Genomic DNA, 12,337 nt, shown 5'->3' with positions numbered 1-12,337 from the left:
ATGCTTAACCAACAATGCAGTTCAATAAATAGTTAATAAAATATTTACTAAATAAACTATAGTTTAAAAAAAATTGAATCAATCAAAAAGTAACACATCAAATGTACATAACAATAACGAGGCTATATACTGTACAGTGGGTACCGGTACCAAGTCAATGTGTGGGGTTACAGGTTAGTCGAGGTCATTTGTCATGTGATAATAAATAGCGAGCAGCAGCAGTGGGGGGGGGGGGGGGGGGGGTCAATGTAAATAGTTATGGCTTGGGGGGAGAAGCTGTTAAAGAGCCTTTTGGTCCTAGACTTGGCGCTCCGGTACTGCTTGCCGTGCGGTAGCAAAGAGAACAGTCTATGACTTGGGTGACTGGAGTCTTTGACTATTTTTTGGGCCTTCCTCTGACACCGCCTAGTATATAGGTCCTGGATGACAGAAAGCTTGGTCCCAGTGATGTACTGGGTCGTACGCACTAGTCTCTGCAGCGCCTTACGGTCAGATGCCGAGCAGTTGCCATACCAGGTTGTGATGCAACCGGTCAGGATGCTCTGGATGGTGCAGCTGTAGACCTTTTTGAGGATCTGGGGGCACGTGCCAAATCTTTTCAGTCTCCTGGTGGGAGAAAAAAAAGTTATGGACACCAAGGAACTTGAAACTCTTGACCCGCTCCACTTCAGTCCTGTCGATGTTAATGGGAGCCTGTTCGGCCCTCCTTTTCCTATAGTCCACGATCAGCTCCTTTGTCTTAAACACATTGAGAGAGAGGTTGCTGTCCTGGCAGTGTGTCTCATCTTTGTCGCTGATCAGGACTACCACTGTTGTGTAGTCAGCAAACTTAAAGATAGTGTTGGAGTGGTGCTTGGCCACGCAGTCGTGGGTGAACAGAGGGCAGAGGAGGGAGCTAAGCACGCACCCATGAGGGGCCCCAATGTTGAGGAACAGCGTGGCAGATGTGTTGTTGCCTACCCTTACAACCTAGGGGCGGCCCGTCAGGAAGTCCAGGATCCAGTTGCAGAGGAAGGCGTTTAGTCCCATGGTCTTAGGTTAGTGATGAGTTTTGTAGGCACCAGGTGGGAAAGGGCAGTGTGGCGTGTGATTGAGGTTGCGTCATCTGTGGATCTGTTGGGGCAGTATGAGAATTGTAGTGGGGCTAGTGTTTCTGGCATGATGGTGTTGATGTGAGCCATGACCAGCTTTTCAACGCACTTCATGGCTACCGATGTGAGTGCTATAGTGCAGTAATCATTTAGGCAGGTTACCTTTGCTATTTCTTGGAAACAGGGACAATGGTGGTCTGTTTGAAACATGTCTGTATTACAGACTCGGCCAGGGAGAGGTTGAAAATGTCAGTGAAGACACTGGCCAGTTGGTCCATGCATGCTTTGAGTACACGTCCTGGTAATCCGTCTGGCCTCGCGGCTTTGTGAATGTTGACCTGTTTAAAGGTCTTGCTCACATTGGCTATGGAGAGCATGGTGGATGGAGTGAGGAAGTCCACTGTATCCGTTCCACAGTTTTTTGATGACGGGTCTCTCCCTTCCTTTTCACGTTTATTTGGGTTTCATGAGATTCCCTGTGAGAGCTTTCATGCCCAAACCCATGCAGTGTTATAAATGCTAAATATTTGGTCATGTGTCAAGTATATATATCATATGCCAGCTGAGCCTAAATGCTGCAGTTGTGATGGTGAACATGCACTCGCATTTCTGAAGTGTCCTGTTTGAGTGAAGACGGATGTAGCAATAATAAGGGCTGTCCAGTAGATTCTATCCGGAGCTGGTGAGAAGAGTGGAAGAAAGGAGTGAAGTTGAAGAAGTAATGGTAGTAGTAGAGACACCAGATTATATTCCTTGTCAAAAGAGGGATTCTGACATGTTGCATGTTGAGGTGAACTTTGTAGAGTTTATTGCATTGGTTATCAACTGCAGAGCGCAAACAGGGAATCTGCGAAAATAGGCATCATTGGGATTGCGCTGAACCTTTTCTGGGACTCAAGGATTTTACTGCAGAGGCATTCCAAGGAATCCTGTCAATTAATGTTCCAACCTCACAGGCACCTGAGCCTGTTCATGGATGTGATTTGGACTGTGACTGTTTTTAAAATGTATTTTTTGGTATTTTGTCCCCCATACAGTAGGTGGCAGCAATACACCAATAGGTGTGGTCTGCCATAATACTTTATAGAAGAAGCACTACTCTTTGTTTTCGTTTTACGGTCTTACAAATGTTTAAATCGCAATGTTTGCAAGGAAAATAAACTTTGGAAATTGACAAGTAGTCAGTGGATTACCCCAGCATGCTGATTACAATAGACAGCATTTGAATAAATTGTTGTTCACGCTAAGCTAAAGCTAGCTGGCTAACATTCGAAAATGTCCTGCAAGCCACAGCTGAAATGAAAACATAATGACAAGCCTGGGTGATATACTCCGCTGATACGGTAAGTAACTTATTAGTTATGTTTAGCGAATTCGCTAAGTTTACTATTAGCTAGCACGACGTAAACAACTGACTAGCAAACGTTAGCTAGCTAGTCTAATTAGTAGCTACTTTAGCTAACTAGGCAGTACCCTTGCCTTGTAATACGTTCTCACTAGATTATACATCTAACACCTAGCTAACGCTAGATACTTTATACTGTTTTTGATGTGCTAGCTAGCTGGCCGTTTTCGTTTGTATAACTCGCTGTGCTTTCTAATAGTTGACAGGCTAGCTAGTTACGTTACTAGCCAAGTAAAACGCAACTCCACGATGTAGCGTTAGTGTTCACGGAGACGAGAGGGCGGAGTGTACCTCCTCCGACTACATCGAGTCACCCGCTGTCAGTCGATATGAGGAAACAGTCCGTGGATGTATTTGTTTAACGTTTTATTCAAAAGTATAGATTTCAGCAAACAAATACACGCAGCTACAGAGGGACAAGTACACGGTAAGGGTTTAAAGGTCAACTCCGACACTTTCTACATTTGCGTTGTTATTATAAAGTATTTACTGATGTCCTGAACAGTTTTAGTGTAATTGTATGATTTCATGTCTATTGACTGTTTAGTGATGAGCAAAACCAGAAATTGCTTCTCTGTTACGTTTTTTTCAGCGGGATCCCTGAGATGACTAATACAATAAATTATGGTCGGTCATTTTCATCTATATAACTTGGGTGTTAAGGGTCAAAATGAAACAGTGGTTCTAGTGTTTTACTCATGTATTATATGTTATTGAGAAGCTTCCCAGGAACCGAGTACACTTCATTTCATGAGGATAGGACTTTGCTGAGATTTTTTTCTTTCAAGTGAACAGAAAATATTCAAAAGGTCGCAGACTGGTCAATGTTAATCCCAAATCAATAATGGCACCAAATTCTTAATTTTAACACGTTTTGTTCAATATCTCAAGATAGTTTGGTCATATTGTTAGGACATTTTCAAGGCTGATGTAGAACACACAATTGATTCAAATAAAAGTAAAATGTATTAAATTAAATTGCAATATTATGGAAATGTGGCACTTAATATGCAAATGAGGCAGTATGGAATACATAGGTCTACTGACAGTAATTTAAGGTAGGGTGGTCATGCACTACATGGCCAAAAGTATGTGGACACCTGCTCGTCGAACATCTCATTCCAAAGTCATGGGCATTAATATGGAGTCCCCCCCCTTTGCTTCTATAACAGCCTCCACTCTTCTGGGAAGGCTTTCCACTAGATGTTGGAACATTGCTGCGGGGACTTGCCACAAGTGCATTAGTGAGGTTGGGTACTGATGTTGGCCGATTTGGCCTGGCTTGCAGTCGGCATTCCAATTCATCCCAAATGTGTTCGATGGTGTTGAGGTCAGGGCTCTGTGCAGGCCAGTCAAGTTCTTCCACACCGGTGACGATTAGGCTAAAAATAAAAACAAATACCATTGAAGTGAATGGAACTTTGCTATTCACTAACTAATTTGCATAAAGTAGTATGAAAAGTTGCATTCCAATTTCATAAGTTGTTACAAAATCTGTTTTGCAAAAAGCATGAATATTTGTTAATAATACTGTGGCTGACTTCTAAGGTAAGCATAAACCAGAGTTGGCTTACATTGTTATGTTTGGTGTTGATGAGTTACTCTAGTGATGGGAGGATAAACGGCATTGTTTCCAGCAAATAATTATCCTTGACTGAGACAGTGATTTGCCTCACAGTTTTGTTTAAAGATAGATGGAACACATTTTCAATTCACTGGTATTTAGCGATGTTTTTATCGATTGTAGGGCTGTAACCACTGCATTCTGGTAGAATTAATAAAACCATCAAACACAAAATTCGCTGCTGACATAATACAGCCTGGCATAATGCTGCCTCTGACCAAGAGCGTTACCTCAGCGAATGGCGTCAAGCCAACAAACACTCCCTCACACAGCTAGCTAGCATCTCATCATGAAAAAGGGTGGTGCCAATCCCTAATAACCCATACACCAAAATGTAGCTACGAAGTTCTACTTGGTGACATGCTATGTTTTTTTATGTGTCTCTGAAAACATCTGAATGACCGAAGGGAAAACATTTTACCTTTATATTTCAGTCCAATGACATCTGATGAACGTAAAACCTCAGGACTTTCCCATACTTGTTGGCAATGCAAAGTCACATCGATCTTACTCTGCGATGGGTATTCCTCACTCTACCAAAGAGCAAATTTGAACACATCAACACCCTGATTTCATGGGTTTCATAAAAAAAGACTGTCTCACAGAATTGAACGTTCTAAGCACGGCACCTACTTTACATTTGGGCTCCTATCATGTAAATATCAGAATATACAGTATATATAGACTCCAATGCTTCCCACAGTTGTCAAGTTGGCTGGATGTCCTTTGGGTAGTGCACCGTTCTTGATTCACACGGGAAACTGTTGTGTGAGAAACCCAGCAACACTGCAGTTCTTGACACATTCAAACCGGTGCGCCTGGCACCTACTACCATAACCTGTTCAAAGGAACTTAAATATTTTGTCTTGCCCATTCACCCTCTGAATGGCACACACACAATCCATGTCTCAATTGTCTCAAGGCTTAAAAATCATTCTTTAACCTGTCTCCTCCCCTTCATCTACACTGATTTGAAATTAATTTAACAAGTGACATCAATAAGGGATCATAGCTTTCACCTGGTCATTATGTCATGGAAAGAGCAGATGTTCCTAATGTTTTATTTACTCAGTTTAATAATAGTGTATTAACTGGTTATAAAGTGGTGGAATTGTCCTTTTAAGAAGTATCGACCTTCGACGACTCGGTGTAGCCGGAGATACAGTACACACAGTCTCGTCTCCGCTCAACTCTGTTGATGTGAAGTACATGGTGGAGTTGAGTTTTACTTGGCTGGCCAGCTACATGGTTGGAGGAGTAAATAACAGCCTGTAGTTTGAAGTGCCTCTCCCACGAGTTAATGGTGTTTAAAACCACACAACACATCCCTCGGATCGGATGTTGAACTGTTACTCACATTGTGCCACGTGTGTCTTGCAGATTGAACGGGACTCCTTTATTCTTCACAGAGGTGATGTAGCTATGGTTTCCATTCTGAGTTTTCTATTTGGGTTTACAGTAAACAAATTCTCTCTGTCATCTTGTTTTAGAAGAACACACACAGTGGACTGTGCCTCTGGAAATGTCTAAATACTGCTTTGGTTTTGTGTTTCAGGGACCATGATACCCTGCAACTAGTGATCTCAATATGGAGTTGTACTGGTACATGTAAGTAGCTAGCTAGTTGCATTTCTATTCTACATATTTTCCATTCACTTCAATTCACACGATGCAGTAGAATTTGATGGATAGAATTACAATGTGAACAACATTAACTTCAGCATAAGACATTATTGCTGCTACTTCTCTCTCCTTTCTGTTTACCTTCAGAGTGGTCATCGTATTCATCATCATCAAGATCTTCTTCTACGTGTGCTGGTACCGCTCACGTCAGAGACAGCTGGCAGCGTACCTCAACAACCCTCGTAATGCCCAGATAGTCATCGTGGGAGGGAGGGCCTATCTGCATCAAACGTGTGAGAGACCGAATGTAAGTAGCAGTGGTTCTTTGACATTTGTGTTATTGGGGCATCAAACCAAGGCCATGGATTGACATAGGTATACAAGTTATGTATACCAATTAGCAACCAATTTGACTAGGTTTGGGGGGAGGTGGCATCCTGTCTGCAACGTGGTTCTCAGGCACACATTCTGAGAAAATAGTTTGAGATGCAGACCTACTAATTCAGGTTATTCAGAGACTATAATCACATTGTTTTGTTCCAGTCATGCGCGGGGAAGCATATCATATTGACTCTGAGTAAAGAAGAAGAGGTCAGGAGGGTTGCTAAAGGTTGCCCTTTCAGAGGTTTGTGTGTTGGTGGGTTGGCAGTTTGTGTTCCTGAAAGTGCTTGTGGTTTTAGATGAGTTATACTTTCACTCAGAATGTCTGAGAATGGGAGGCTTTCTCACTGTGTCGATTACTCAGCTTCCCACGTCTTGTGGTGTTAAACAGCAGGTTGACTCTTTGTTTAGTAGGTGTGTATGCTCATGTATATGTGTATCAGTAGTCTGTGTGTTTGTGTGTGTTTGTATGCACGTACGGGTGTGTTTGTGTGTGAGACAGTGCCCTTGCTGAAACGTCAGGGCTCTGGAAGGTCTCATGGCTTTGTGAAGCAGTGCAAGGGCTACAATGGATGTGTGAGAGCCAATGTTGGGGTAGGTTTTTCTACCGGTGACTGTCCAGCACTTGTAAAATCTAACCCAAGCTTGTGAAAGTCTCTGAGCCAATAGGAACAGCTAAGATGGACGGGGCAAGAGAAGTGCCTTAGAGAAGAGGACGGACCACCACGCTATACATCTTGTTTCCCGGAGTTTTCAAAGTGACATTCATGGAACTTCTGAATTCCTTTGTTGTACTGGACAGGGACTTCTCCCTAAACATCAAGTGTTACCATCTGTTGTGTTTTTTTTTGTCCTCTGTGGACTAATATCTCTAGAACCACTGACACGTGACTTTGATGTTTTCATAGTCTGGGAGAAGACTTCAAAACCAAGGTTGCGTTATAGAAACTGACATCAGCCCTACTTCCAGTACGTTCTGCCTTTGTGTTCTGCGGAGGTTCTTAGAACACGTTTTAACAGCTCTTCGTAGAACACCTGGAAGTAATGAATCAAAACCCGGCTCAAACGATCTATGAGGGAACAAATTCAACATCTCTCTCTCCGACTCCTCTGCTGTCCCTTTTAATAGCGCTCAGACGGTTCCATACTATCCTGGCCTAGGTCTATATCCTTCTGATTGACTGGATAGAAAGAGCACCGGTACGTGAATAAAGGACTGCAAATGCTATGTTACTCAAACAAGTGTCTCAAAGTTTGTCAGGGGCCCAAGTCGTTAGGCTACTCAGAGCAAGTAGTCTCCTTTTTTTATTGTTACAAACACCGGATAGGTGCAGTGAAATGTCAACATGCACACCATAACAATTGTGCTTTATTACCGTCCTTGCCTTTCCTTTACTGAATTACTATAGGTGCCCTTGTCTTCCAGGTGAGCTTTTTAGAGCTATTTATAGCGTAGCTTTCTCATGGCGGAAATGCCCCAATTCTAAGAATGAAGGCTGTAGTCATTAAGGGGAGATTCCAGCCACTAGCTAGCTCTTCCTGGAAACTCTCCCCAGTAATGACACTACTCTATGTGCTTTAGTATCTCTGCCTTTGATCTGATTTGAACATTTGGTTTGAACGGAAGCCTGTTCTCCTTTTGATTGTTAGTGTATTTGGACTCGAAATGAAACGGCTCTACAAGGAAGCCAAGTTCAAATAACTGGAGATTTTTGTACAGGATGAGCAAACCTTACAGTTCTGTTAGGCTGGAATTAGAATTAGGGATGCACTTTTCAGTCAATTTTACAGCCGACTAACCGACTCTCATTAACTGGTCAACAAACTGTAAAATAAAATCTAAGCAGTAACATGACGTGAGCAACAGAAAATACTATGCATGCACAGACATTTGTAATTAGAATGGAAACAGGCTTGCTGTCAAAAGGCTATAGCCTATTATTGAACATCCAACTCCTGTAATGACCAGCTAATAAAACGTGGCAAAATGCAATTTGCGAGAAAGCACTGTTCTAAACAACGGGACTTGATTGAGAAATAAAAATAGTAGCTATTTTTAATTGTGGCCATCAACTGTTTTTAACACTCGATTTTCATTCCTAATTATTTGTTGCGCAATGACTGGGCTTACAAAAGCTAGCTTTTTGAGAACAGGTGATAGGCTATTCCGCGCCTCAAACTAGGCTCCCTATGCTGTGAGCATGTGATAAGTAAGATGCATGGCGACAAACAAAAATACACGTGCCAATTTTAATTCCAATAAATGATGCAAATTAACCTATAGACCAATAAGCATTATATCGTTTTCGCCCATTAACAGTTAACCGTTAACATGCCTAACTAGAATCTACGAATTAGAATGTCAGGCAGAATGTAGCTGTGCTCGGAACAGAACCCAGGTAAAGTGAGTGTTCTAACCCTGTGATTCCACCTGGTCCTCTTCAGCCACCCCAGTGAGCCAGCTTGAATGATCTGTTGCTCTCCATTCCAAGCCTTTACTGCCTCACTGCTTTAGTACCCCTCTCTGGCTCACCTCAACCTCCTTCTCTTTTCTGTTTGCCACCCCGTCTCCTCTTTCAGTCTTCTAGTCTAAAGCATGATACTCCCTGTTTAGATTGTAATGGAATGTTCAGCAAGGAGGCCCCCGAGCCATCCATAACTTCAGCAGGCAGGCAGCAGCCTCCCCGAAGGGCTCTGGAGACAGGCCAGGGGGAGACCAGAGACAGTGTGCGTCCCAAATAGCACCCTATTCCCTATAAAGTGTGTTACTTTTGGCTGGGCCCCATATGGCTCTGGTCAAAAGTTGTGCACTATATCGGGAATAGTGAGCCATTTAAGGCGCTGCTTGAGGGGGAGGGAGAGAGATGGGGAGATGCAGGGTGAAGATTCTGTCTTTTGGCCGCTAGTGAGCTTTTGCTTCTGTTTAGCTTGTGTTTATCATCACACTCCAGTTGAGAATGAAAGTGTGCGTGTGTGTGGTATTAATTCCTTTTCTCTTTCTCTCTTTCTTTCTCCCCCCCCCCATCCCCCAGACGTCTATCTGGCCCAGTTGGTATGGGGTTCAGGATGAGGAGTCAGTGGGCGAGCCTTCCACCTCTCTCCCCCCGGCAGCATCCTTCTCTCACATGGACATGCCTCCACCATATGAAGCCGTCTCTGGAGGTAACACATACAGGATATGGTTAGGTGACGAGACACAACTGCAGAAAATTGGTCATAGAAACACCACTTAAAGTCGTACATGTCTTATCTAAAGGGGCTAACATTACACTTAGAGTTGATGGCTTTTATCTCTCACAAATACTGCAGCCTACTCAAGATTGCATTGGAGCTACTTAATAAGGCTACCGTAAGCCTGTCTTCACCACTGTTTAGCTCATTAGCTAACTCCTTCAGAGGGGTTGTTCATTCTGCCATCCTGGTGCTGAGGTCTTGAGCCTTGAGGCAGCAGCCTTACAGACCACCGGGACAAACAGGGTTATATTCATTAGTGTATACCGTTCAACATGTTTTGGAACAGAAAACATTTTGCAACAACAACAAGTTCCCTACTGGACAAGTTGAGGTAGTCCCTCCCCGTTTCTGTCTGTGTGCTTCATTTTGGTCCCTCGTGAACACAACCCAGGAGAGAAAAAGTGCACATCTCCCAGTATAAAAGCACTGCTTGGCTGGCCATCTGGTACCACTGCCAAAAGGCTTGTTTTAGGCCCGTCACAGCCACACTGCTGCCAAAGATACACCATCTTACCCTGTTGAAAGGAGTGATTACTCACATCCAGCCATAACACAGGAGCTGGATACAAAAAATGACTCATCGTTTGCTCTTCCCAGAAGCTCTCTTTAGTGACACAATTACGTCATTATTTCTAACAGCATGGTCTTCATCACATTCAAAAGGGGAGTGTTCTTTCCCTCATATCCCAGTCACTATTGCCACCAGTGGTTCCTGACTACAGTAGCAGGCAAGATGTAAAGGAACCGAGCTCTAGTAGCCCCATTTTAAAATGAATGAGGACTTCCCTGCTTGGCTGTACTGTCACTTAGATCTTCAGTGCTTAGATCACTCACCCTCAGTGATTGTGTGTGTGCTGTATCAAAGACACCTTTACCCCTCAGATCTCTCCATGATCACAGAGCCTCCTCCACTCACACATGTAACTGATGTCAGTGTTAAACCCACACACTGGTCCTGGTACTGTCCCTTTCCTTGTCATAAATACAAAAAATACTGTCAAAAGTACCTTATTATTCCCTCTTCCTCCTGCGTGGCTAGCGTGTTCTCCTGTCACTGGGTTGTTGCCCGGCGTTCTAGCGCTCAGGAGTGGTCTCCTCTAGGTACAGATCTAGAATCAGTTTCCCCTCCCCCAATTCTAACCTTAACCCTCAGTGGGAAAAATGCTAAACTGACCCAAGATCAGCATCTAGGAACAACTTTACCCTAAACCGGTTCTAGCCAGCTCACTGAACAGTAACAGGATGTGGTAGGGGAGGATATGAGTCTGTTGAGTGGTTACTTCCTCCTATGATTTCGCAAACTATATTCTCTAGGACAATGCCAAATAGAGGTATGTAGAAGTTGTGTGTACCCAATTTCTTTTATTCCAAAGTACTGTAAACTTCTATTAATAACCCAGACATTTATTTGTTTCAACTGCCGAGTTGGCCGGTACGTATGGGAGGCTGGCGTTTAATATCACTCGAGGTGTGGAAGTTCCTCTACAGCTACTGTAATTAGTACGTTCTGTCACCGGTGGCCCTGTGAAATATTTAAGACAGTGGTTGCATTTAGAACGCACTGCAAATGTTACAAAAGGGGAGAACTGATCTTTTTTCCCCGCTGCTTACAGAGACTTTTCACATGCAGTGATCAATCATTTGATTCAGGTGGCAATGCTGTGACATTCTACTGGAGCAGACGAGTCAAATTTGTGCATGTGTCATTTCACTTTTTTGACCCGGCGCTTATAAGCGGACAGCATTTATTTGCTAAAATTAAAAACGATGCCCAGCATTTGTTGGAGACTTGAGTTTTAAGAATGTTTGCCGACCATCGCAACATTCTTTACAGTTTCTTTATTTCTTTAGACTGCACACAGATGTTCATGGCATGGCTCTGTATTTCTGCTTATTGACCTCTAACCTCTGACCCCACAGCTGATGACCTGAAACCTCCTCCGTATAGCGAGGTTGCCCAGAGCGACGCCATGGACACTTCTCGCCCCTCCCACCACGCCCTTCTCCCTCCCCCTCTCTCTGAGGGTGGAGACTCTGCTAGCATCATCAGCGAAGCCCCACCTCCATACACCCCCCAGCCCCAACCGGCATGAGGGCCCTGTCAACTCCAGCCAATCATACTCGGAGGACCAACCCAGCTAGACCAATCACGAACCCTGATGCTGACCGACTCTTTACCTCCTTTCCAAGTGCTGTCCTCCTCCCTGCCTTCTCACCTCGGCGATCCCTGACAGCTATGCTCACTCACTAAACCGAGAGGGCAGACTGTTGTTTTGGCTTTCTAGGTTTTAAAACAGTTTTCTATTTTCTACTGTTTGAAAGTGATTTGTGATGAAGAATATGATAAATAATAAGATATAATGTTGTGGAGTTGATGGGGAGTTTGACTGCTGGACAACTCTTCCCTCTGGAACACCCCACTGCATCATGGGAACAAGAGAGAGAGGGCTAGAGGGAGAGATTTACACAACAGCCAGCAGTGGAGAGGATAAAGGCAACAATAACGTCCAATATCGTCCAATATCCAATGAGTCCAATGACGGCTTTTGGTGCTGCGTCCAGACACTCATTCCAGTGTCCCCATCAGAGTTCTATACTAAGCACCTTCTCAGAACTGATTTTTTAAAAAGAGACTATTCTACAGGCCTTTATCTGTAACATCCAACAGCATTTGCCCTAGAGATTGAGAGAGATCAATGCATTTCCAAGAAATCTACCAGATGAAAGAACCATGTTGGAAAAATGTAGTGGTTGAATGTGATGATTATTGTACAGTCACAGAACAATAATGATCGCTAACATCTTCAGTCCATCGGCGCTCCATCCCCTCTTCACTCTGTCAGGGGCTTGGTTATGCCATTTTGGCTATTATGTCATAAATGTTCTGTTATTGCGTCATTCCAGGGGCCAGGAGTTTTTTTTTCCTTACCAAAAACTCTGGACCTTAAAGTTTAACTAGGGTCCAGTGTTTTTCTAGGC

General features: G+C 43.5%; 1 protein-coding gene and 1 long non-coding RNA gene across 3 annotated transcripts in view; one reads left to right on the top strand and one right to left on the bottom strand.

Moving 5' to 3' along the window:
* Positions 1–12,337, bottom strand: part of LOC149979522 (uncharacterized) — a 375,171-nt gene that overhangs the window by 137,637 nt on the left and 225,197 nt on the right. The gene's annotated exons all lie outside the window — the stretch shown is intronic.
* On the top strand, positions 2,483–11,694 carry LOC118937329 (uncharacterized). Its single transcript, XM_036935140.2, is given in 8 exon segments — positions 2,483–2,923; positions 3,089–3,123; positions 5,501–5,531; positions 5,676–5,728; positions 5,891–6,050; positions 9,157–9,286; positions 11,279–11,430; positions 11,432–11,694. Coding segments are annotated over 5 exon segments (531 nt in total). The 5' UTR covers positions 2,483–2,923; positions 3,089–3,123; positions 5,501–5,531; positions 5,676–5,708; the 3' UTR covers positions 11,501–11,694.

Source organism: Oncorhynchus mykiss, chromosome 11 (genome assembly GCF_057628025.1).
Source record: "Oncorhynchus mykiss isolate SJ-2025 chromosome 11, ASM5762802v1, whole genome shotgun sequence".
NCBI classification, from domain to species: domain Eukaryota; kingdom Metazoa; phylum Chordata; class Actinopteri; order Salmoniformes; family Salmonidae; genus Oncorhynchus; species Oncorhynchus mykiss.
The sequence above is the reverse complement of the archived record's forward strand: the minus strand, read 5'-3'. Positions and strand labels throughout refer to the sequence as shown.